The sequence below is a fragment of the Artemia franciscana genome, chromosome 4, assembly GCF_032884065.1.
Source record: "Artemia franciscana chromosome 4, ASM3288406v1, whole genome shotgun sequence".
NCBI lineage: Eukaryota > Metazoa > Arthropoda > Branchiopoda > Anostraca > Artemiidae > Artemia > Artemia franciscana.
The window spans coordinates 40541942-40569105 of NC_088866.1; the positions used below are offsets into that span (position 1 = coordinate 40541942).

The 27164-nt window shown below is 35.0% G+C and overlaps 1 protein-coding gene across 1 annotated transcript; it reads left to right on the forward strand.

Annotated features, from left to right (window-relative positions):
• Positions 1 to 843: 843 nt before the first annotated feature.
• On the forward strand, positions 844 to 26675 carry LOC136026432 (retinol dehydrogenase 14-like). Its single transcript, XM_065703017.1, has 3 exons — positions 844 to 938; positions 20096 to 20396; positions 26327 to 26675. The coding sequence occupies exons 2-3, from the start codon at positions 20115 to 20117 to the stop codon at positions 26495 to 26497; spliced, it is 453 nt and encodes a 150-aa protein (XP_065559089.1). The 5' UTR covers positions 844 to 938; positions 20096 to 20114; the 3' UTR covers positions 26498 to 26675.
• The last annotated feature ends 489 nt before the right edge of the window (positions 26676 to 27164 follow it).

Genomic DNA, 27164 nt, shown 5'->3' on the forward strand with positions numbered 1-27164 from the left:
TTCAATTAGTTCTTTCCTTCTCTGGCGGTCTTCATTGGATGCATCAGCAAAGAATGAGATGCTCCCCCTCCTCTCTCTTGAGGCCTTCAATATATCCATTTTTATTTTGTAATCATTTATAGAAAAAAGGATTGGGTCGGGTCTGTCTATGGTATTTGCATTCTTACCATTAGGTAGACGTTTCAAGTTAGTAATAGCCCCGACATTAATTGAGTATTCATCTTTTAAGTAAGTTGAGATGAACTGAGCATCGTTGGTTTGCAGAGGAACGCCATAGGCAATCAGATTAAGTCGTCTTCTGTTTCTGTCTTGCTCTTGTCTCACTATTTTGCGGACGTCTGTTTCGAGACGGGTAGTTATAGAATTTTCCACAAGTTTCTGCACATCATCTATGGAAACCTTTGATTGTATAGCCGTATCAAGCGTTTCCACCTGAGCCCTCACAGTGTCCAAAGAAGTCTGCATATCAGATCTGAAACCAGCAAACATGTCACGCATTTCACTACAATGGGATTCGAGAGTGCTTTTCACTATATTTGGAATATCAGGCTTACTGGAACTTGTTTTACATAATGGGCATGTCCAAATATTTCCAAGTCTTTCATTCATTTTGCAAAAAATGTTGTATTCGGCTGTACTCATTCCTAGACATGTTGCACAGAGCCATTTAATCACATTCATCACACTGAATGGCTGGCGAGGACTCACTCAGAACACAACCAGAGACAGCACACTTATCGACTCCTTTTTCGGGTGTTGCGGGTTTTTAGGCGTTTTGAGCTATTGGACGCCATAATTTCAGAATGAGCGGCAACGCTGGGAAAAAAAATTCAACACTGATAGCGCTTAATGAAGAATGGGAAGATGTGCGATTCGCTGGAGAATTGAAATTAAAATGAATTGCCCAAAAGTCTAAATATATCAATCACAGCGCTGAGGTAGGTCCCTTAAATCAACACCTAGGTAACAAAAGACCAGAGAAAATGCCAAAAACAAAGAAAAACAGTTTTATCTCACAGTTTAATACATATAGGTGGCATAGCCTAGAGTGAGTAATAGGTCTAATTGTCCAGAAAAAATGTATATAGTTCAAAGAAAGCTTAGTTCAATCCCACTTGACAGAAAGAAACACTGTGTTACTCTGGAAGCTGATTTAAAACATTCAATGATAATTACTTGAGCTAGCCTTGGCTAGATTGAATCCTGTAATTCATTGAAGTGCTTCAAAAAACTTTGCAGTTTATTGGTAGCCTGTAACAACTTTTTAATATTAATTTATAGATACATTTGAGCCCTCCTAGCAAAGTTTCTTGTAGGCTACTCCAGGCTTAAAAACCTAAGCTTAGGAGTTTAAGGCCTGGTGTTGCTGTTATTTTGGTTGGGATAAGGGTCAATGGTGTGACTCTGTAAGCTTAGCCACAGTACACCTAACTATAATGATTAGCCTACCTAGAGAAATTTTGAGGAAAAACTTAAGAAGAATCAAATGTTTTTTGCACTCAAATGAATTCAAATGAAGAATCAATGTTTTGTAACACTCCCAGCTACAAACATTGAATCAGGATATCACTTGCTATGCAATGCTGACCATTGGTCAGCATATAATTTTTTTCTTTTTTAAGTAGGCCTAACTTCTTGCTACATTAGAAAATAGGGTGAAAACTAGTAGGCTATGCAATCATGCAAAATAATGTGAAACTCAAACCCTCATGTATTGCTATCAAAATAGGAATTGAGAAGAATTGTATACATCAATGCATAACAAAAAATCTAAGCTATGCATCAATATGGTTGTTAGGTACTTGTGTTTTATTCAGAACACACTCAATAAGTAAAGTTAGGTTCTTTTGTGAAACAAGCTATGATGCAATTACATTTAAATTAATATTTATATATAGAAGTGGTTAGGTTAGGTATTTGATATAATGCACCCCCCCCCCCCCCCTTCCCCTAATGTGCAAATAAGGTTTTGGAATTGAGGCTAAGAGATTGGTTAGATAAAGAGGAAATACTGAGTCCAGTACAAGTGGGATTCAGATTGACATTCAGCACTATTGACCATATTTTTACTTTGGAAATATTGAGATGGAAAAATGGTTGGCTATTTGTATCTTTTTAGACCTGAGAAGTGCTTTTGATTCAGTAAATAGGAGGTTGTTAATTGAAAGCCTGTTAGAAATAGGCTTGCCGTCTTGTTTTGTAGCAATAATAGCAGCTATGTATAGGAGGGTGAAGTTTGTTGTAAAGGTGATGGGGAAATTTTCTAGACTAGTTATGTCTCATTTGGGTGTTAAACAAGGATGTACTTTATCCCCAAAACTTTTCTCCTTGTTTGTTAATGATTTAGACAGTTTTATGAAAAAATAATGGAGCCCCATTTGTATCTTTGGATTGGTTCAGGCTATCATGTATATTATTTGTAGATGATATAGTAGTAGTGGTGGTAATTTCAACTATTTATTCCACAGCCTTTCTGATTCAGGGGTGAATAGTAGTAGTGGTGAAAAGAATTGGGACAAAACTTAAGATTTAGTATAAAAGGTGAGGTATTAATAAGGGGACAAACCCCCTCATATACATAATAAAAAAAAATATAAGAGTATAAAAGTTTGTTACAAACAAGCATATTGAATGCTTAATTTTGTGATATCCTAATCTCTAAACAGTAAATTTCCTAATAGTTTTCCACCAGCTGATTTCAGCAAAATCATTTGTAATGACAATACACCCTTTGCTTGGGTGGCCTGGCCTCTCCAAAATGAAAGACAACTGCTAGTAGGCTAAGCTAGTTCTGCTTGAAATTTACTATATGAGTTAAGGTATCACTGAGATGGATTATGTTTTTTGCCACATTTTTAACTGGATTATGAAGCCCATCTCTAAGTTGAACAAGAGATGAATTTTATCCATCTTTTGTTGGTTTCACAAGGATTTTAGTTGAACTTGAATCCTTATGAAAATGGCCCCTAAGAAACTTTTATAAGATATTAAAAACTTCAGGGTGAAAAATGAGTTATTAAGGAGGGGGAAGCTACCCTCATTTATGAATCATTTAAGAATTTACTGTAGCTACTAGCCCCTGACAAATCTTGGAAACACAAACTTTAGATGTCAAGTATAATAAAACAAAGATGTTATTATCCTTGATATTGCAAGTTACTCAGAATTACAATGGACACCACCAAATTAAGCATTTATGTTTGCACTAATTAGTTGTAAATTCAGAAAAGCAAGTTAATGTTTACATTCCATCAGAAATTTGTAATTTTGCAACAAGCCAACAACTGCATCCTTAACCAAAATGATAAGATGCTTATCAATGCATTTTTGGGGAAAAAAAATATTTGATGGGAGAATTTTCTGCAGGAAAAATTCTCCACAAAGAAGAAATTCTAGCTAGGAAAAGTTATGTGATTTGATTTCCCCTCCACAATACTCTGCTCTTTATGCTAGTTTGACCTTTTGTCTTAATTCTTTAACTCTTGAAACACAAGGGCCATTTAAATAAAATCAGAAACTTTTAAGTCCTAAAAAACTGTTTCTATGTAATATAAAGAAATAACAAATTATTGGCTTTGGGTGAAACTAATGTTACCAGATAGTACACGAGAAATTGGGCAACATCATTCTTTTCCAAATTGGGTTTTGTTTAAAATAATATGTATTTTTCAAGAAAAATCCTGACATTATGGGAATGATGGGAACCATTTTTGGAATTAACATATCAAATAGCATGAAACTTGGCAAAATACTTTACGGAATTTTCAAAACTGTAATTTTGGAGGCCAATGTTATCTATGAGTAAATTTATTAATGCCAAACCTGAAAAAATTAATTCCAAGAAATTAGAAGTTTATTCTACAAAGACAGTGATAGGTGATGTAGCCTATATGATTATTTCTGCTATTGAACCAACATTCTTTCTTGGGAAAAAAGAAAATAACTAAATGAAAACCATAAAATAGCTTAAACTCAAAAATATAGTCAAATAAAGAATATTTCTGCTATTTAACCAGCAAAACAAAATTAGCTAAATAGAAAGCATAAAACAGACCATAGCCAAAAGCCAGGAAGCAAAAAGAGACTTGTTGGTTGTACAGGTACACTCAAAATGTTCCTCTTGGGTTAGTTGGTCTATACATATGGTAAACTTTTTCTTCAAATATGCACATCAAAATAAAGACTCACAATGATTGTATACAAGATGACATCTTTGTATACAAGATGATGAATAACATCATAATTGCAGGTTACAACAATAAATGACTTTGTAGCAAAACAAAATAATGTATTTTTAAATAAAATCAGAATCCTTTTTTATTGGTCCTAAAAATCTGTTTCTATGAAATTATTAGTCAACATAATACTTGTAAATACTGTGTACAACATAATACTATAATACAGTAAACTGAAAACTGTGTTGTGACTACTCTGCTTTATAAAGGTTAAACTTGGTGAACTGAAATATTTCAAATATATGTCATCCACTTTACTCTAAATTAAATCCTACCTGCAAGTTTCTGTTTCTTTCTCTTGTTAAGTTTAGGTCATGGGCCTAAGTATGAGCCTGATTTGGTTATTAAACAAGTTTCTGAAAATCATATTGCCCTAACAACCAAATGTTCTGTGTTCACAAATTAATGCCCAAGAAAATATTTTTAATTAAAATGAAAAATTGGCATTTTTTATATAGCTTATACCTTTGATCTGATACAAGTTTTACCTATTCATAAGCAAATACTATAAAATTATGCAATAAATAAAAAAAAACAAATTCCATAAAAATGAAGACATGTAACCCTTACAATTTTCTATGAATAAGCTGAAATCAGTCAAGTATAAAATAAAACAAAAATCCAGGACAAAACCAGTCTTTCTGCTATGCTAATTCACAAATGGCACTAATTTACAAGACTGTAAATGGGAGGGGGAAGGGAATGTATTTTGAAAATCTGAGGAGGGGGGTTCCTTGATGGATGTACCAAAATATATATATTTCAATGAAAATTCCCAAAGTATTTTGCCAAATCTAGGGGAACTCCCTCTCATTTGATGCAGATCCATCATTAAAAAATCATTTAGTAAGCTCAAATACTTTTCAAGATAGCCTAGTAAAAAGGCCATCATTTGGAAATTTTAACTAGCCAAGTCTAAAATTCTAACCTTAATAGTTCAACTGAATGTAAGAAAGTGATAGGCCTAAGCCAAAGAGTTTCAATAGTCAACACTACTGTATGCTATCTCAGACACTAATGCACTGAAATTAATATAGAAACAGGATATTTAAACCAAATCTAGGTTAATGCCCACAGATTTATTGCAAAATTAATACCTTCCCATAATGAATTTGGCATTAAATTATTTATGCAGCATTCTGCTTTTCTTTTTGTGAACAAAGTAGGTCAATTTTATACAGTGGGTTAAATTTAAGATATAAGTTAGGCTATCAGGAAACAATGCAGAAAAAATAATTGTTGTAAAGTTCTAGTTTAGCTACTTTTTGCTATCTTGGCGAGAGGTTATGTTATTCAAACTATACCCAAGACAAACAAGTTTAAACATGCAACTAGCCTAGAATATCCTATTCATACACCCCTAGAGTGTATCTAATTTTTTTGATTTCAAGATCAGTTCCAAAATATTCTAAGAGTTTCCTCTACTGGTCGGTGGCGTCAGCTACAATATTTACAAGGACTTATGCACAGGAAGTTATTCTAAATTCAGACTAAATGAGTCTAAAACAAATGTTATCAAAATCTTGGTCGTAATATTTTTTCTATCTGAATAAGACCTTAGTTACTTCAAAAGCCATTCCTGCTGAATGTAAAATTCAAGTAACTTCTCTAGTTACTTTAAAGTTACTTGATTTTTCACCTGGAACACCGGATGTCTGGAAATGTTGGAGAGCTTGATGACAGTGATAGAGGGAATAACCGACCAGCGTTGCAACGTTTTCTGTCTATGAATATGTTCCCTGAGTATCGTAAATGTCACACTTAAGCCCTGTCTTAATTGATGTACTGGCTTGCCTTTAGTTGGTAGATTAAATAAGGCGTGGCTTCTTGACTTAAATATAAAGAATTGTCAATTCATTCATATCAGCAAAATTAATCCTTGTCAATTCTATTTTCTTTGAAGCCATCCAATCCTCTTTGTAAATAACGAGTGAAATTTTTTATTCACAGTGAACTAAATTTCAGCACCCATGCTAAGAAATCTGTGGCTAGTTAAGTATAACCTTTACAATCGATCTCCAAAAGCCATAAGCCTTCCATGTGATGGACTTGTTGGTTTTAAGCTCTAAGATATAATTTTTATATCCTCCCTATATTAAAAAAAACATACAACAGTTTTGAAAGACGTGCCACCAAACTTATATCCAGGGGGTGGAAGCTTTTCTACCCTTGAAGACTAGCTAACCTAGTTCTCCAAACACTTGTATAAAGAAGAAATAGATATGATGCCAGGCAGCCAAAAATAACCGATGAGCTATGCGAGAAACAGACAATCAAGATAAACTAATAGTTTCCCTATTGCTGAATTTTGTTCAAAGGAGTTTTAACACGGGAATTAATAAAGATGACATTATACGTTATGATTTGGCCTCTTTTGATAGCACTGAAATTTTCAAAGTGAAGTAAGAATTTAGCAAATGAATGGGTACCCTATATTCCATAAGTGGCTTACTCTCATCTTTCATCTAAAGGTAATGCGTGTGAGCAACTTCTTTATGTAGTTTTGACTCAGTTGGCTGGTTACATTGAATAATTTCCTAGGCTTTCATCAGCTGCGATGGTGAATTCTATAGTCTCTGATGACGTTACTGTTGCAATAAACAAGTTACCTGCTGAAGTGAAAAATCCAGCAAGGTGTAAAAAGTTACTTGATAGCCTTTCTGGTCATGATTCAATGACTAGTGTTTAGGCAAATCGGGAAAAATTAGTGATTAAGCAGGATAAAACCGTCTCCAAATGTCTCTGTAATGTCCTACAGAACATATTGGAAAACGCTACAGCAAAAGTCACCGCTTGAAAGTACTTTGGCTTGCTGTCTATTTCGACACTTACTTTGATGTTTCTCTTTTTAAAGAATGGCCAAGAGTCGAAAAGACTGAGGTTCAGAAACTCTCGTGCTGTAAAGCGAAGTTTTGCTTATGCTCAATCGCTGGAGCTGTTACTAAGAGATGGTGTGAAAGTCAAAAAATTTTTGTCTACAAGTGACAATTATTACAATTATGGGACTTGCATAAATAAAGTGAAAAAAATCATTGAAATTACAATCTAAAATATCACACCAATTGATTTATTGTTGCTACATCCGATTTTATTTATTGGAATTTTTTGAATATATATAGGTTAGAAAAGCTATAATAGTGAACAAAAATGTTGCATAACTGTAAGAAATATATGATGGCAACAAATTTATTTTCCATAAAAGAAAAGAAAGAGGAAACATGGAAGGGATTTACATTTATATTATCTCAGAATAGAACAATCATCACAGGATAAAAGAAAAAAAAAAAGAATTAGACAAGAAGTAGAGTAATTTTTTTTTGAATAATATACCTATCTATAAAAAACCCTCTTTCAATGATGATTTTCGGCAATATTTAAGAATACTTGTGCAGGACACCCCTAGTTTTTCGTTAAAATTCTGTAGAGTTCTTTTGTAGCATAGTTGAGGTTCTTCTATAGTATTTTCATTAGCGTTTCTATCTTGGAAATTGGCCTTCAAAACAGAACTTAGAGATACCCATCAAAAAACAACAAGTATTCCAGCTTTGAACACGTCTCTGTCTACCCGATTCTATCACCAACATAAAAGCACTGTTTACACAAATACGATGCTATTTCAAAAAGAAAAAATCAATCAAATTAAAATTATGCTTTCTTTTCAGCATAAAGAAGACACAATTTTAAAAATTACGAGCATAAATGCACTCCTGTAAGTAATCAAATTGAAAGAATCGATTTGCCAATTAACTGCACTATCATTATATTTGAAGTAAGAGACTATTTATTTCATAATTATTAATCTATTAATTTAGCAGTATAGATTAAAGAGTGCAAAGATACTGCACTTGTTTTTCTAAGATAAAAAACAATGACGAATTCTAGGATTAGGATTATCATCAAGATTGTCCTTCCAATTTATTCAATATTTTTATCTAGGTCTCTTCTATAAAACCTAACTCTAAGAACGTGAAGTAGAAAGTATATGATAAGCTATAAGAAAACGATATAATAAAGTTCTACTTAAACAAGTTTTTCAATTATTATTAAAATAAAGGAAAAATAAAACGTCCTGGATTCTTTATTTTTACTGTTTGTTGAATCCAAAAGCGGTTTTCTTGGCTTACGAAGGCCATACAATGAACAAAAGGAGCATACAGACCATACAAGGAGCAAAAGGAACATACAGGCCATATTAGGATCAAAAGGAACAAACAGGTCATAAAGGAGTAAAAGAGCTTGGATGAGCAGTAAATTTTTTAGTGAGGGGAGAGCAAAAAAGATAATTTTTTCCAAAAATGTAAAGAGTTCTGTTTCTTTTAAAATTTGAGAAGGGGAGAGAAAGGAGCAAAAACAAGAATTTTACGGATAATTTAATGAATTTAAGATTGAAAACCCTTGATTTTTATTTGAATTTTACAATTACTTGATGCCTGTTATGATGCAACGACTTTTTATGTAAAAATAAACGCCATTACACAAAAAGACGGCAACAGAAAACAGTTTTCCACAGAGTTCGTTCTAAATTACTGCTCAGCTCTAAAATTCAACATAGAAAAGGAAAAGGACGTCAATCGATTGGACATAAAAGACAAGGAAAGAAGTGATAAAAAAGAAAAAAAAGAACAGCTGTAAAACTTAAAACCGACCCTATTTATAGAGGACAAAATTAAAATCTGCGTTTGTTTTAGCCATCCTTTGTTTTTAGTTCTACTAAGATGTCCTCACTAGAGGATCATTGGTTGATACTAAACAAGAATGGAGGACAATAAAATCGTCAAAAAGATCTCATTGTCTTTTACTATGCAAGAACAAAGCATTGGGCAGCAAACAGATCTTTACTGAGTTAAGTAACTGGTAGATGAAACCGAGAAGCCATAGAAAAGTACATTATAATCTGTATTTATGACAAGAAAAGACTAAGGAATTCCAGTCAGGTTAAAAAGCTTATAAAAGATACAAAATGTCAAAAGGGGAGCTATAGAACAAGCAAATAGCTGTAAGAACTCATCATATAGGGAACGGAAACCGCATAGTTAAAAATTGGGTAAGAATTTTGCATCGTCAAGACATTTAACACAAACAAAACTTAACCTATGATACCATAAATATTAATTAGCACATTTTCAAAATAGAACAAAAAAGCACCATTAAGTAACAGCATGAGTTCATTTGATCTGCAAAAAAAAAAAAAAAAAAAAAAAAAATGTTGTTAGTCATTTGCTTGGACGTTGAAAGACTAGATAAGAATTTTAGCAAAGCAGGATCAAAAATTATCTCGGATGTTTATTAGTTCATGTTAAATATGTTTGCTCATACTACAACTGCTGCTACATTGCAAGCAGAGGGTATTAAGCTGAAGCTTTCAAGGAACGTTTAGACGGACGCTGAAATAAATCAAAACGAACTTTGTTCATGAATATTGTCAAAAAGTTGACAAATTAATATCTCAAAAACGGCTCAGATTATTAAGTTAGACTTTTCAGGGTAAGTTTTGGCAGATTTTGAACTCAAAACAAGATACCAAGTGTATACTTTTAAAATCGTTCGATATTTCAAACAACTTCTTATATCTGAAAAGTACAAGAGAAAACATTACAAGAGAAAAAAGGAAGATGGTGTAGTAAAGCTGACTAATTAAGTAGGAGTTTGATTTTAGTAAAAATATTAAGACACAAAATACAAAATGCAACATTTTGAAATACCACTTTTTATTATGATATAAGCGCACATCCTTGTAAGTATAGGCTTGTAAAGGGAATTGAGAAATAACCACTTTTTTACTTATGAACGTATGTAATCTGAAATGACACAGTTGACCTATGATATAAAAGACGCATTTTTGTGTTTAGTCCCCTAAACTGGGACGTTTAGTCCCAGTGCCATATATATAGCCATTTCCCTTATGCCGTTTGTGTTGAGTTAAATAAAGTAATTATATTATACCAAGCTTCTCTATGAAAAATTATTTAAGCTTCTCGTCAATTCCCAGTAGGGACTCCTCAGATAGATCAGGCTATCCCTATGGAAACACTAGCCAAATTTTTATCACCTTAGGATCTTACTCACAACCCCTCCAAGGGCAAGGTTAACAACCGTACAGTAACACAGAAAAATCTACCACAACTGGTGGCCTGCGGAAGAACTGGGTCGAAAAGACTAAATAAAGTTGTAGATAAAAACGTAAATGACTCAAAATTTTTATAGGACGATTTTGGGAAAAAAGTAGCGGGTAGATGGGCTAATCACCCTTCAGTTCATTTGCTCACTTGAAAAGGGGACTAGAACGTTTAACTTTCGCTCGAATGAGCCCTCTTCCAATATTTTAGGACCACTGGGTGAATACGATTACCCCTGGGGAAAACAAGCAAACCCACAAAAAAAAATTAACACGCATCCGTGATTTTCTTCTGCCAAAAATACAAAGTTCCACATTTTTAAAAACAGGAGCTTGAAACCTATGCATTAAGGGTGTCGGATACGCTGAATCAGACAGTGTGACTGTGTTGCGAGAGCAACACTTTGGTTCTGTCCCGGTTTTCTTTTTTATTTCCTATGCCGCCGATCTCAGCTTATTCCTGGAAACTGGTAAGAGTCTAACCTGTGCGGTTTTTACAGAAAGTGTGGACCTCAGGCTGGAATGATGAATATGACATTACATTTTGGGAAGCTCTTGCCTGGGGCCAAAAGGGATGGTTTTTGCTTCTCCACGAGCCAGAGCTTATGGTGTGCGAAGTAAAGTGGAGTTATATAGTCTATGTCAGAGAGGAATATCTGAAGTTGTGCAGCCAAGCTTTCAATTTATCAAATTATGTTTCTGCTTTCCAGTGAAAAGCTCCGTTCTAGCAGGCAAGCAGGCAGGCAGGCATCACTTTCATATTGAAGATTGACTAAAATCTATAAGTGTTAAATATATGTGACAGTTACCCGGCCCCACAGCCAATATATCTTCTTTGAGTGATAAATAGAAAAATTTACAGAAGCTAAAATGTGGCATTTTCCCACGGGTCCGAAAGTGCCATCGATTGTTTCTACCCATTTCTGGTCGTGATTTCAGCTGAGTTTATCATTCGGTTTTTTGGACTTGGGAATGGCGTAGAGAAATGTTATCAGATGTGCCTAATAAACTTTAAAAGTTCTCTCATTGCTAAAGAAATTGGAGGTTATCCTTATCTCCTTTCTAAGTTGAGAAAATATGAAAGTTAAGATTTAGTTGAGTTGACGTTAGAAAGTTGGCCTACAGCAAAAAAAAAAAAAAATCAAGTTTTGAACTAAGACAGGTCGAATATTTTTCGACGGCAATCGATAGCTCTTGATGAGCTGATCAGTGTATATGGTATTCATTTTTTGGTACAAAAATTCCTTCATGAGGTACACCAGTTTGAAAGTTTCGAGGGGTTGACAACTTCAGTAGTAAGGTACACACTGAAACGAAATCTAGGCCGATACAAATTGTGAGACATATAGAAGACTCGTCACCAACAGGCGACTGTTAGGTAATAATTACCTTCGACAAAGAGGGGTTAGCAACTTTTGCTAGTTGGTGTATCTATTATTTGCTTCCAGTGTATTGAATGGTAAAACCAATTTGGTTCCAGTAGTAAGACATGTAGGGGACATGTAGGTAATAATCTACTGTTAGGCTACAGTCAAATTCAGCGATGAGGGGTTTGCAACTATACTAGCTGGTGTACCCATTTATTTGTTTCCGGTGAACTTGATGCCTTTTATGGGAGAAGGACTTGTAAGTAGGAATCTGTTCACTTTGGGCTAGAAATTTGTGCAAATTGGTGCACATTGTATTCGATCTCTTTAATTCTGACAGAATTAAGTGTTTACGCAACGGGTACAACCGATAACGTAAAATAATGAGGTAAATTCGTAATAATTAGTGTCACCTATGGTATCTTAATTCTGAAAAGTTACCGATAGCTTTATAATACCAAATAGATTATATAAGATATTGTTCCAAGTTTTCATCAGTCACGATATGACGATTGAAAAGGATAAAGTTCAACTGGCTGCAAAGTCAATTTAGTCCCTTCTTTCGATACTATTGTTGTTGTTTTTCAACGCTGAGGAATAGCCTTTGATCCTGTGATTACTGATCGATAGCGAAGAAACAAAACCAAAGTGTAGCTCTCGCAACACTTAAGTCGGCAAACCCGGACAAAGGTTGCTGCAACACTTCACGTTGCCCGGGCAACGTAGGTCTAGTTTTTATTAAGATCAATCGATTTTTAGGGACAGTTTCATTCTTTTTTCGACAATCAAGAAAATATTCTCAGGCTCGTGACCTTTGATGGATAAGACTAAACTTAATGAAATTTTTTATATTTGAAATTAGCATAAAAATTTGTTTCTTTTGATATATATTTTTGTACCAAAATCCGTATTTATATAACCGTTATTTCGAGTTTTGGTTACTATTCAGCCGATTCTATGATTTTTAAATGAAGTTTATCTTATGGTGGAAATAACGGTTTTTAGCGACCTATATGCATGTTTAGCGCGGCTATCTTTTTTGAGGGCTAGGATATATATATACTTGAATGTTAAAGACACAAAAAACAAACAGAGACAAAAGCGGACAATTTAAATGCATATCTGAATTTTTGTTTTTTATTTCATTACATAAGATTTATTTTTTTAAAGCATAACCTTAAAAGTAATTATAGACAAGCTTGTACTTCGTTGAAGTAGTAATATCAGGGAAGAATTGCACAGGAATAGAACTTTTTTGAAAGAGGAATATAAAGCATAGATCCTAAAAGTCAAAAATCTTAGCAGATAAAGTATAGTAGTAGCTTTAGATTTAAGTTGTGTGATCATAATTTCTATCAGTTAATCCTAGCATTGACCAAAGCCCAGCGATAAAAGCCAGGCTATGAAATGATTTTTTATTTGATTCTCGTCATATCTTTTCGTTGCATGAATTTTGCTTACTCACTCATGTGGTTTAGAATAAAGTAGAATAGTACTTTATCATCTAGCAAACTCTCACAACATAAAAAACTTGTTGCTTTCAGTCAGCTAGCCTACATTGAATACAGAAAAAAAACACCAAAAAACATAAGTACTTAAATTAAATATTAAAACATTGCCCACAGCGATGAACCAAACTGGCCTGTCAAATAAAATGGGCACAATGAATAAAATGAATAAAAATGAGTACTTAAGTACACAAACAAAAGTACATAAGTAAAATGTGAGTAAAATAAGTGAAAGGAAGTAATCAAACAGTTCGTGGTAACGAACTGTAGTAAGGAGCGATCCGGCTCAATAGTAACCAAAACTCTAAAAAATTGAATTTTGATATCAATAGCTACATCAAAAGAATCGCATTTTAATGCTGATTTTAAATATATAAGTTTCATCAAGTTTAGTCTTACCCATCAAAAGTTACGAGCCTGAGAAAATTTGCCTTATTTAGGAAAATAGGGGGAAACACCCCCTAAAAGTCTTAGGATCTTAACGAAAATGACACCATCAGATTCAGCGTATCAGAGAACCCTACTGTAGAAGTTTCAAGCTCCTATCTACAAAAATGTGGAATTTTTTATTTTTTGCCAGAAGACAAATCACGGGTGCGTGTTTATTTGTTTGTTTGTTTTTTTTTTGTTTTTTTTTTCCAGGGGTCATGGTATCGACCAAGTGGTCCTAGAATGTCGCAAGAGGGCTCATTCTAACGGAAATGAAAAGCTCTAGTGCCCTTTTTAAGTGACCAAAAAAATTGGAGGGCACCTAGGCCCCCTCCCACGCTCATTTTTTCTCCAAAATCAACAGATCAAAATTTTGAGATAGCCATTTTGTTCCGCATAGTCAAAAACCATAATAACTATGTCTTTGGGAATGACTTACTCCCCCAAAGTCCCTGGGGGTGGGGCTGCAACTTACAAACTTCGACCAGTGTTTACATATAATAATGGTTATTGGGAAGTGTACAGTCGGTTTCAGGGGATTTTTTTTTTGGTTTTGGGGGTGGGGTTGAGGGGAGGGGGCTATGTGGGAGGATCTTTCCATGGAGAAATGTGTCATGGGGGAACAAATTCAATGAAAAGGGCGCAGGATTTTCTAAAATTACTGTAAAAAAACAATGAAAAACTAAACATGGAAAAATTTTTTTCAATTAAAAGTAAAGAGTAGCATTGAAACTTAAAACTAACAGAGATTATTACGCATGTGAGGGGTTCTAAAAATACTTTAGCATAAAGAGCGAGGTATTCAGGAGGAGATAAATACCTCGCTCTTTATGCTATAGTATTTTTAGTAATTTCAACTATTCATTCTACGGCCTTTCTGATTCAGGGGTCATTCTTAAAGAATTGGGACAAAACTTGCGATTTTGTGTAAAGAACGAGGTATTAACGAGGGTACAAACCCTCTCATATACATAATAAAAATTAAAGAATATAAAAGTTTGTTACGTAAGATAATTCTTAAGTTACGTATATTTTTTACTAATAGAAAAATTCGTTAAAAATAAAAATTTATAGTTGCCTTTTTATGTAACCGAAAAATTGCATGGCAACTAGGCCTCTTTTCCCATCCCTTATTTCTCAAAATCGTCTGATCAAAACTAAGAGAAAGCCATTTAGCCAAATAAAGGATTAATATGCAAATTTCATTTTAATAATTTATGTGTGGAGAGCCAAAATCAACCATGCATTAATTCAAAAATGTTCAGAAATTAAATAAGAAAAAACTTGTTTTTTTAACTGAAAGTAAGGAGTGAAATGAAAACTTAAAACGAACAGAAATTACTCCGTATATGAAATGGGTTGTCCCCTCCGCAATCCCTCGCTCTTTACGCTAAAGTTTGACTCTTTGCCACAATTCTGCTTTTTAATACAATTAAAAGCTTTAGCGTAAAGAGCGAGGGATTGTGGAGGGGACAACCCATTTCATATACGGAGTAATTTCTGTTCGTTTTAAGTTTTAATGTCGCTCCTTACTTTCAGTTAAAAAAACTAGTTTTTTTTATGTAATATAAGTAAAATCAATAAAAATTAGGGCATAAATAAAAACATAAGTACACCATAAAAAACATACAGCAATGAATCCAACTGGCCTGTCAAATAAAAATGAATCAACAAAACTTTATTTCACTTATTTATGATTTCAACAAACGCTGGCACAATGCTCTTTCTGTAACGCTCAGTTCTTGCATTAATAGGATTTAAAACCAGGATTTTCGGTACTTTTGGTCGGGGTAAACGGGGTTTTGGAGTGCAATAAGGGGCTAGGAGTACACATTGAAAGTGTGGGTAATGATGCACATTATTTCCGAAATTGGTACAAAGAGTAAAAGGCCGAGCTGCCAAGGTAAGGAGGCAGAATTTCTTGAGGAGGAGAATGTAAGGCACTTTGTTCTGACTGTAGATAATTCTCAGGACTCTCTTCTGGGTGATTTCTAGTCTATCGGACTGATCCACCGGAAGACCAAAATGCCACACCGGGCAAGTACAGTCAAGTCGTGGACAGATAAAAGATGTATAAAGGCAGAGAATATGTGGTTCTTGGGCATGAAAATTTAGCATATAGCTTAAGGAGAGACAGAGATATACTAGCCTGTTGAACAATGGAGCAAATGTGGACCTCCCATTTGAAATCGCTAGTCAGTGTGTTACCTAAGAATTTGGTTTTTGCTGTAATTATTTCATTTGGGATTATAAGTGGTGGCTTTGATTTAAGAAAACTAAAGGTCATAATATAAGATTTATGGAAGTTCACTGTCATTTTTGACTGGGCTGCTTCACTTGCGAAGTCTTCGAGAATTTCCATTGCACTGCTCAGAATATTTCTTCTGCACTTTCGAGCAATGACATGTCATCCACGAACTTCTATTGATCGGCTGATTCGTTTGCAATATTGTTAATCATTACCAAAAATAGTAAAGGACCTAAAAGCGTACCCTGTGGAACTCCGCAAAAAATAGGGAGTGAATCAGAATAAACATTTTTGTACTTAACAACTTGACTCTTATTTGACAGAAAAGATACAATAATATTGACTAGAAAACGGGGACATTAAACTTATTCTGCAATTTTTCAACTAAAACATTATGAGTAACTAGATCAAAAGCCTTTTGGAGTCAATTAAAAGGAGATTGAGCCAGGTGTCTGGCTTGTCAAGTAATTTATGTTCAGTATCGAGGAGATTGACCAGGTAATGTGTTCATTAATAAACCATATATGTTTCTGAATTGTCATTCATCAATTAGTTCAAGGACCGTCTTTTAAGCTAACCTGCCGCCAAGATCTCATGCAGTTTATACAATAAGGGTGTTAAGGTTGGACTCATTAAAAATTCAATCTAACATTTTTCTTCTGTATGGGTTTAATGTATCCTTTTTTCCAGCACTTAGGGAAGGAATCATTTCTAGTTATTGTATTAAAAATATTTGATGTATTTCATAAACATATTTAATAAGATTTTCGTCAATAATAATTTTTGTCAATGATAAATTTTCGTCAATAATAATCCCAAGTTACTTAACGGAACTTGACCGCTTAACAATTCCCTTCAGCTAAGCTATTCCCGTAATCTAAGATAATAATTTGGAGACCGTGGAAAGATAACAAAATTTGACTTACTTATATTTAGGTAAAGCCGGTTTACCTTTAACCAAAGACATGTCATAGTCATTGCTGTAATAATTGTAAACTAAAGTTGTTGTTCATTTGGAGCAACACACATCAATGTCGCATCGTAAGCAAATAAGGGTGTAGTGATCCTGGATACAGAAGATGAAGGATCGACTAGATCTTTAATTCTAGATGTAGTTGCAACAACATTTGGCAGATCATTAAAAAAAATAAATCAAAAAAAGAAGTAGGACCTAATACAGAGCCATGGGAGAAAAAATGCAATAATATTGACAAGAAAATGGGGTACATCAAATTCAGTAAGCAATGTTTCAATTAAAACATTATGACGAACCTGATCAAAAGCCTTTTGGAGGTCAATCAAAAGGAGATTGAGCCAGTATTTGGCTTTTCAAGTAATTTATATACAGTATCGAGGGGACTGACCAGGTAATGTGCCGTCGATAAACCTTTCATGTTTCCGAATTCTTGTTCATCAATAAGCTCAAGAATCGTCTTTTTAAGCCAATCTGCTGCCAAGCTCTCATACAGTTTAGAGAATATTGGTTTCAAAGTAACCGGTCGGACTCCATAAAATCTAAACTAACGCCTTTCTTCTGTATGGTTGTAAAGTATCCTTTTTTCCAGCACTAAGGAATCAACCACTTCTACTTAGTGTATTAAAAATTTTTTGAAAAAGTTTTAATAACTTATCAGAAAATGTTTTTACTAAATCCATTGAAATGTCAAGGGAGCATATTGCAATATTTCTTTAGTTTACGTATTTTCGCCTGGACATCAACAGACTGTACTACAGGGACATCAGGGTTTGGTGCCGGGGGGGGGGGGTGATAAACCTTTCATGTTTCCGAATTCTTGTTCATCAATAAGCTCAAGAATCGTCTTTTAAGGCCCATCTGCTGCCAAGCTCTCATACAGTTTAGAGAATATTGGCTTCAAAGTAACTGGTCGGACTCCATAAAATCTAAACTAACGCCTTTCTTATGTATGGTTGTAATGCATCCTTTTTTCCAGGACTAAGGAATCAACCACTTCTACTTAGTGTATTAAAAAAATTTTTGAAAAATTTTTGATAACTTATCAGAATATTGCAATATTTCTTTAATTTACGTATTTTCGCCTGGACATCAACAGGCTGTACTACAGGGACATCCGGGTTTGGCGCCGGGGGGGGGGGGGGTACTACTCATACGGTTTAGAGAATATTGGCTTCAAAGTAACTGGTCGGACTCCATAAAATCTAAACTAACGCCTTTCTTATGTATGGTTGTAATGTATTCTTTTTTCCAGCACTAAGGAATCAACCACTTCTACTTAGTGTATTAAATTTTTTTTTTGAAAAAGTTTTGATAACTTATCAGAAAATGCTTTTACTAAATCAATTGAAATGTCAAGGGGGCATATTGCAATATTTCTTTAGTTTACGTATTTTCGCCTGGACATCAACAGGCTGTACTACAGGGATATCCGGGTTTGGCGCCGGGGAAGGGGGGGGGTACTAATACAGTTTAGAGAATATTGGTGTTAAAGTAACTGGTCGGACTCCATAAAATCTAAACTAACGCCTTTCTTATGTATCGTTGTAATGTATCCTTTTTTCCAGCACTAAGGAATCAATCACTTCTACTTAGTGTATTAAAAATTTTTTTGAAAAAGTTTTGATAACTTATCAGACAATGCTTTTACTAAATCAATTGAAATGTCAAGGGGGCATATTGCAATATTTCTATAGTTTACGTATTTTCGTCTGGACATCAACAGGCAGTACTACAGGGACATCCGGGTTTGGCGCCGGGGGGGGGGGGGGGTTGATAAACCTTTCATGTTTCCGAATTCTTGTTCATCAATAAGCTCAAGAACCGTCTTTTTAAGCCCATCTTCTGCCAAGCTCTCATACAGTTTTGAGAATATTGGTCTTAAAGTAACTGTTTGGACTCCATAAAATCTAAACTAACACCTTTCTTCTGTATGGTTGTAATGTATCCTTTTTCCAGCACTAAGGAACCAACCACTTCTACTTAGTGTATTAAAAAATTTTTTTTTAAAGTTTTGATAACTTACCAGAAAATGCTTTTACTAAATCAATTGAAATGTCAAGGGGGCATATTGCAAGTTCTCTTTACTTTACGTATTTTCGCCTGGGCATCAACAGGCTGTACTACAGGGACATTCGGGTTTGGTGCTGGGGGGTGGGGAATATTGTATGAGAGAGCAGGGAGGGTTTTTACAATAGCGGCAAGGTGTTTGTTTAATGAGTTAGCTGTTGTTTTAGAGGGAACATCAAGATTAAAATCAATATTTTTTACTGTTTTACCATCGATTTTCTTGACTGTATTATACCACTGCTTCAGCCGTGCTTTAGAGAGCTCACTTAATTTATTATGGTAATATAATAACTGGGTTAAAGCTTTCCGAATCTGCTTTTTTTTTTATACATTTTCTTAGTAGGTTAGTTTCTACAGTTTTTCCTTGGCGGAATAGTCTTAATTTATCATTAGAGCATCTTTTCTTTTTGTCCTCTGGAAAGTGAAGTAAATAATTATTGATAAGTTTTTCTCATCGGCTTCTTATCGGAAATGTTCGGCTTTCTTATTCAATTCGTCGCCTGCAAATATATCTTCCCATTGCTCTTCTAAAAGCCATGTTTCAAAACTGAGCAGACCACGATCAGTAATTGGTCAATACTTAAATATCAAATTTATATCGGATTTAGCAAAAGCGTAAAATGGTTTAGAAGTCCAATACGAAATTTGTGGATGCACCTACTCTACACTCTTTGTTGTGGAAAGGTTTAATGATTGCAGTCGTGCAAGTAGATAGATGGAGGGGTTAGCTGAACTGATAAAGTCAATATTCGTTTTTTTTTATGGTTACTAGTAACATTGAATGTCTACAAAAATATGTGGTAGAATCTCCTAATCAAATTGTTTATTAGGTTTTTGAAGTTCCACGTGTTTACTTGGGTCAATACCAAGATTAACTAATGAAGCCTAGGATTTGAATTTTTTTGACTTTTGCAGTTGTATATTGCTATTCTTGAACACGATAGCACCCACTATACTGAATGAACCTTGGTTCACACAATTATCCTACTTCAGTTGTAAGATTTGAAGCTGAATAGGCGTATAACCTTTTTGTAGAATTCAAAATTTTTGTTTAATTCAACTTACTATCTTGTTGTATATATTCTTGGAGACTCCCTTCTATACTTTTGGTTTCAGCAATCTCTCCTTTATGCTGCTTCTTCAATTTTAGGATTGTAGTAGTCTCCTCAATGCTGCACGAAAAAGGAAATATTGATTTTGAGAATCTCAACTTCGAAAAAGAAATACCAAAAAGCCGTCGTGGTGCCGGTGCAGGGTACTGCAATTCTAAATTAGCAAACGGACTATTTGCATGGGAGCTGTCAAAACAGTTGGAAGATACTGATGTCTCTGTCTTCGCTCTCTGCCCTGGATGGGTATATACTGGTCTTTTCCGAAATAGTAGAATTCCTTGGTATGGATATGTTGCAATGCTTCCAATCGCTTTTCTCTTCATGAGAGGGCCCAAATCGGTAAGTTTTTGTATCTTCCAATTTCTGAATTATTTTAAAATCTCCAGGGTTGCTTGCGCAGACAGCGAAGTGGGATTTGTACGACAAGAAGGTGATACAAACCCAAAGAGACTCAGATCACTTGCAGATACGCTTTAAGCTAATACCCACATGCTTGTGTATTTTTTAATGTTTCCTTGTTTTGTATTTTTTCATATTTTTTTTTTGTTCGTTTTTGTTTTTTTTCTTTCCATCTATGGTATTTTTTGTCTTCTTTTTTCGTCTTTTTCCTCTGAAATTATTTTCTTCAATCTAGCTTGCTTGAAGTGTCCTATTGGATACTGATCAAGCTTTGTTTTGGCACATAAATAACCAGTTTCTCCTATAGGACTTCAACCCAGTTGGGGAAACTCTTCCGTTAGGCTTTTCAATACATATGAAGTACACCTTCATGAAAAAAATCTTTGCGTTTGTTTATGGAATCGCCACATAATGACCTAGACCTAACGATCTAGAGCTATTGCAGTTAATTGAAGATACAAGGAGGGCTATTGATGTTTTTGGAGTTTGTAAAACGTTTTGAGCCATGACCTTTCTCTCTCGCCTTATTCTTTTCCTGGATATTACATTATAGTTAAGAACCGGTCATCAATAAATAATGGAGACATTGGGTTTTTGATCAAGATTAATATGAATTTTAAGATTAGAGACGATTTAGTAAATTGGGCTGAAAGTGAGATTGAAAGTTTTTTTTATTAGAAATAGTCTTGAAGAGTAAGAAGGTAATTATTGCTATGGTGTATAGGCCGCCCAGTGCTTGTTTCGAGGAGTTCTGTGATGGGTCTGACTAATTTATGAGTTGTCCATTGGCTGTTGGAAGTGATTTTACATGTATAAGAGTTAGAATTTTAATCTTTTAGAAAATTTTGATCTTTCAATTTTATGGTTTGACAAGATCTGTACCCACTAGTCAGTGTTCCTACGAGGATTACGAGTCATTCAGCAGCGTTAATTGATAACATTTTTGTAAGCTCTAAGTATCTGAATCAAAGCCATGGTGATGTCATTGTATATCCAGCCTCTGATCATTTGCCGGTCACTGGAATTATTTCATCTCTAGAAACAAGAAATATTGAGGAAGAGGAAATTTAGTCTGGCATTTGAAAAACTCAAATTTCGATTTGCAGAACAGCTAAGTTTTACTGGCTGTCAACCTGTGTTTGATGTAACCGATGATGTATCCCTTGCTTATGATATGATGATCTCCATTGTTCAGCGCATCTATGATAAAACTTCTATTTAGTTCGTGAACAAAAAGATGAACTCTGGAAATCCTGAACAGCAAGTGAAATAATTTGTAAAATAAAAATCCGAAATTCACTGTATGAGTAATATCTCACTACTGAAAAAGATGAAGATATAGAGTTATTCAGGGTGGCCAGGAACAAAGTCAACTATCTTAGAAGAAAACGTAAAAAAAAGACATTATCACAACCTGATCCAGGTCAAACGTGGTGTTACTAAAAGAACGTGGGTAGTGTTTAGTGGAATTATGGGGAATAAAATAAATTCTAAAATTATTGCGTTTCAAATGAATGGTTTTGTAATAACTGATAAAGCAACTATTGAAAATTATTTTGGTGAGTATTTCTCTAAGGTTGGTGAATGTGTCCACGAATAAGCCAAAAGAGAAAAGGGCAATATCATCAGGAGGGGTTTCAGGGAAACAGAAGAGAAGGATCAGAATTCCAGTTCGAGCCCTGTACATCCTGTGGTTTTGAGTCTCAGTACTTTCAAGGCTGCCATAGTTTACTTCCTACCATGTTTTCTGCGCATAATTAACTTCTTGCTACAGACTGGAACCTTCCCGAGTGCTTTAAAGGAAGAAAAAGTAATTCCATCGCCTAAAGAGGAAAAATGAAACTGGAGGCCAATCTCCATCCTCCCTTTTTGCTCTAAGATAATAGAGAAAGTCTTACACCTTCGATTGTATGGTTACCTCACCAACCATGGGCTCCCGTCTGTTACTCAGTATGTATTTAGGAAACTGAGCTTGAAAAATCTCGTGGTTCATCATTTGTCTGATTTTGTGAACAAATGCCTAGATAGTGGTCATTTTGCTCTTGCAGTTTTATTGATTTTACGAAAGCTTTCTATATAGCTGATTTAAGAATTTTACTACATCGTTTACAGTGTTTAGGTGTTAGGGGATTTTGCTTGAATTGGTTTGAGAGTTTTTAGATGGAAGATCTGTCAAATTTGTTTTTTAAACGATGTTGTTTCTAGTCAATTCCTTGCTAAATATGGTGTCCCACAGGGTTTGCTTCTTTATTTATGAAGTTTTGATAACATTAGGTTTTACTTGCCTGATTCATGTTTCACGTCGTTTGCCGATTGTACAGTAAACTAGTCTCTCTTGTAATTGTATTGAGTTATGTTGGAAAAAGTGAAAAATGTTTTGAACCAGCTTTATATCTTTATAAGCCTTAGCCTTTTATCTGTTAATGTAAATAATACGAATTCTGTAGTGTACAGCAGAACAGGAACACCACCTATTTTCCTGGAAAAGCTTTCCTTGCACCAAAACCGCTGAAGCAATATGAGAGTCTGGGATACCTTGAATTTTGCTTGGATTGTCTTTTATCATTGAAACAATATAGTGACTTGGCTGCTTCAAAAGTAGCCAGGGGAGTTGGAATTCTTCGTCTGCTATATCACTCACTGATTAGTCCCCACATTTATTATGGTTGTGTCTTAAAAATTATTTATGGGCTAATTGTTTCTACTCAAATTTTAGACGTGTTCAGATTTTACAAAACAAGGCAGTAAGACTAATCAGAAGATATGTGAACGAAGGTAATGACACGTTTTCATTAGGCCAGATAAGAGAGTGTCAGGCCGCTATTTTTCTTACGAATGTTGGAATGATGTATGCCCTGAAGTATTTTGCTTACTGTATACAAGTAATGTGAATATACATGGTTATAATACTAGAAGCGTCGAGGGTTCAGTCATAGAGCACCGTAGAAGTATGTGGGGTGGTTTTACGATCTGGCATCTAAGACAGTGTATGGAATTCTCTTTCCTCAAGCATTAGGGTGGCTGTACACCAACAGCTTTTTAAAAGTAAAATGAATTATATTTTTTGGGTGGGGAGGGTTAGCACCCATAGCTCTCTTGTTTTTTGTGTGGCTTTTCCATTTTCTTTTGATGAGAGGATTTGTCCCCTGGTTCTTTTTTCAACATTCTTTTTTTTCGTAATTATCTAGTTGTTTAGTAGCAACTCAGCCCCAGTGGGTTTTCTCGTGTCTTCTTTAGAATTGCTACTGCTATTATTTATATGTTGAAGTTTTTTGGTTGTGAACAAATATACCAATCATATTACCACTACTACTACTACTACTAACAACTCACCACAGCACAAAGTAGCCTGAGGCCAACAGAGCTACGCACACTCTTCCTCCATCCTAATCTATTCAACCCCTTCCTATTTACACCTTCCCAGGAAGTTTTCATTTCCCTTGAATCTTTCTTTACGATATCCTCCCACCCCAACCGCGGATGACCTGCTTTCCATTTAGCCCAAGACGGTTGGCTGGAAAGGACGATCTTCGGCAATCTGTCATCCTTCGTCTGCAGAACGTGCCCTAGCCATTTCAACCTTTCTGTCATTATAGCCCTAGCAAGCGCAATTGAAATGCACTTTTTGTACAGCCTATTTTTTGAAATACGGTCAGTCAGCCTGGTGCTCAAAACAATTCGTCGGCAATTTCTCTGGAAAACATCTAGCAAATCTTCTTCCTGTTTTTCGAAGTGCCCATGCTTTAGAACCGTACTTGACCATTGTCATCACTGTAGCTTCCATTATTCTAATCCTAGTTCACAAACTTATTTTCCCATTCTTCTGAACTTTTTTCAACTGTAAAAAACACCCTGAGCCTTGGCTATTCTACTTTTAACATCTTCACTGCTCCCATCGTCTTTACTTGTAATACTATCAAAGTAAGTGAAGCTGTCCACTTGATCAGTCTTTTCGTTACTTAGCGTCACCTTCTCATCTCCACTTATTCCTAGCTATAGCGACTTAGTCTTCTTAACATTAATTTTCGAACCTATACTAGCATCCCGAACTCACAAAACCTCTCACTACTCACAAAACTACTCACCATTGCCTTGCCGCACCAATGGATCCGGTGACATTGGGGGGAATTTGAGGGGGAAACTGGAATTCTTGGAAAACGTGAAAATTGAGGTATCTTTATCTTACGAATGGGTGATCGGATCTTAATGAAACCTTATATAGAAGTATCTTATGTCCCAGATGTTCAATTTTAAATTTGAATCGAATCTGGGACACAGGGGTTTGGAGGGGGGGAACAGAAATCTTGGAAATCGGAAATCTTGGAAAACGCTTAGAGTGAAGAGATCGGATGAAACTTGATGGGAAGAATAGGGACAAGTTATAAATACGTGATTGACATAATTGGAACGGATCCGTTCTCTTTGGGGGAGCTGGGGGGTGTTAATTTGGAAAAAATAGAGGTATTTTTAACTTAAGAACGGATGACCGGATCTTAATGAAATTTGACATTTAGAAGTAACTCATGCCTCAGGGCTCTTATTTCAAATCCCTACCAGATCTGTTGACATCGGGGGGAGTTGGAGGGGGAAACTGGATATCTTGGAAAACACTTAGAGTGGAGCGATCGGGATGAAACTTGATGGGTAGAATAAGCAAATGTCGTAGATACGTGATTGATGTAACCGTACTGGATCCGCTCTCTTTGGGGGAGTTAGGGCGTAGGGTTCAGTGCTTTGGCGAGTTTGGTGCTTTTAGACGTGCTAGGACGATGAAAACTGGTAGGCATGTCAGGGAGCTGCACAAATTGACTTGATTAAGTCGTTTCCTGATTCGACCGTCTGGGGGGCTGAAGGGAGAGGAAAAATTAGAATAAATGTTGTATTTTTAACCTACGAGTGGGTGATCAGACCTTTATGAATTTTGACATTTAGAAGGACCTTGTGACTCAGAGCTCTTATTTTAAATCCCGACCGGCATTAAGCCTCTGATTTTCCTTTTAAACCAATCTATTGTACCTTAGAATTTTGCTAGAGCTCTTACCATATGAGCTCTTGGCTCTTCCGGCCTCGTCACAAGTGCCATATGAGCTCTTAGCTCTTGTTTTTTTAATGCCGAGGCAGGGATTACTCTCAAAATTGGCCCTAAAAGCATAGCCAAAAAGGACATTGGCCAATAGCTACAACTTTTGAACTCGCTGCATAGTTAGGATACGTTAATCAATTAATTGTTTTAAGTGTGCAGGCCCCCTTTTCTGCTGCTAAGGCATTGTTTCTCTAGTCTTACGTCATTCTGCTAGGATTTACGTTTTGTTTTGTAAAAATTTTGGTAAATTTGTAATGCCCAGTTGGACATTGAAAAGAGGACCTGTATAATGTTTCCATCAAAGTTCTCAGACCACTGACAAGAATCAACTTTAATTTCTTATAAAAACGGTGTATGAAATAAGGTCTGAGTCCTGAGATTTTCTGAAAAAAAAGTTTTCTGTCAGAATATTTCAAGAAATTAGCAGATTGATTTGCCAAAAACGGGCCTGATATTTTTTAACAAAGACATGTGCCATTTTCAATATGTTCGATTTCCTCACAAGAACTTCTTTCAAGCGAAAATCAATAGATGGCTCTTAATAGAATAATTAAATTTAAAAAAAAAAAGGTTGATAAAAAAAAGGCTTGATCATCATTTTTTTGTAGGCAACACATTTCTAGATATCGCACTTCTTTTTTTTCTTGCAGTAAAATCTTCTGTCCCTTAATGTCTAACCTACTCAGAACTAGATAGTTTATGTTTTCTGGGCTTTAGACTTATTAGGGCATTGACGTTTTTCCGTTCTACAACTTAATAAAACGTAATTCGCTTTATATTGTTACAGGGAGCTCAGACAATTTTGTACTGTGCGACATCTGAATCTTTAGAAGGCAGAAAGTGGGGTTTCTTCAGAGACTGTAAACCTTACGAGAGCAAGGCCTTACAAAGATGTGGCTTAGATACTGCCAAGAAACTGTGGGATGTTAGTGCTAAGCTAGTCAAACTAGTTAAGTAATTCTAATGTATGTTTGAGGTAAAAATTGCCAATAGTCTTTTATGTAAGATGTATTTATCTGAGTTTTAATATGTCTCGTTATGTGGTATGCCTAGATTGACGTGGCAGTATTTATTAGAAGGAAAAGTAGAAGTTTTCTGTTGTAAAAATTTGGAATTATACATTTTCTTTTTTTTTATCAAGTGTCTAATTCTAGTTCATCTGCATCTCGACTCTTTGAACTATCGTCTTATCGCCTTTAGTATAGTTTCCTAATTAAGGCCGTGATTAAGTGAACTAAAGGAACTCGAAAACCCCTTGTTAAAATCAAAATTTATATTTAAAAAGTACCCAAGTATTCATTGGCAGAAGATACTGCTTTTAATATCAGGCCGTAGCTTCTTGAAGATGCTACAAAATGTTTGCTAGGATTTTGCTCTATTTCCTCTAATTGCTTAGAAATGTCAGAAAATGTCTCGCTCTTTTTCACAAGTGTACTCTGTGAAGATATTGCTTTTAGAACAAAATCGGTACTATCATAAGCAGAAGACAATAGCCTGTAAGATGATTGTAACCATTTTTCGACGTATTTCCTTGTTTTCGAACAGTCCCATAGAATATTTTCAACTACCTGAAATTTTTACAAGTTTTTTGCCAGGAAGAATCGTTTCAGATCGTTGATAACACC

What these genes read in the sequence shown, in the direction of transcription:
- LOC136026432 (XM_065703017.1), top strand. Translation starts at nt 20,115, where the DNA reads ATGCTGCACGAAAAAGGAAATATTGATTTTGAGAATCTCAACTTCGAA. An exon ending in TCATGAGAGGGCCCAAATCG is followed by an intron (nt 20,397 to 26,326) that starts GTAAGTTTTTGT and finishes ATATTGTTACAG; the next exon opens with GGAGCTCAGACAATTTTGTA.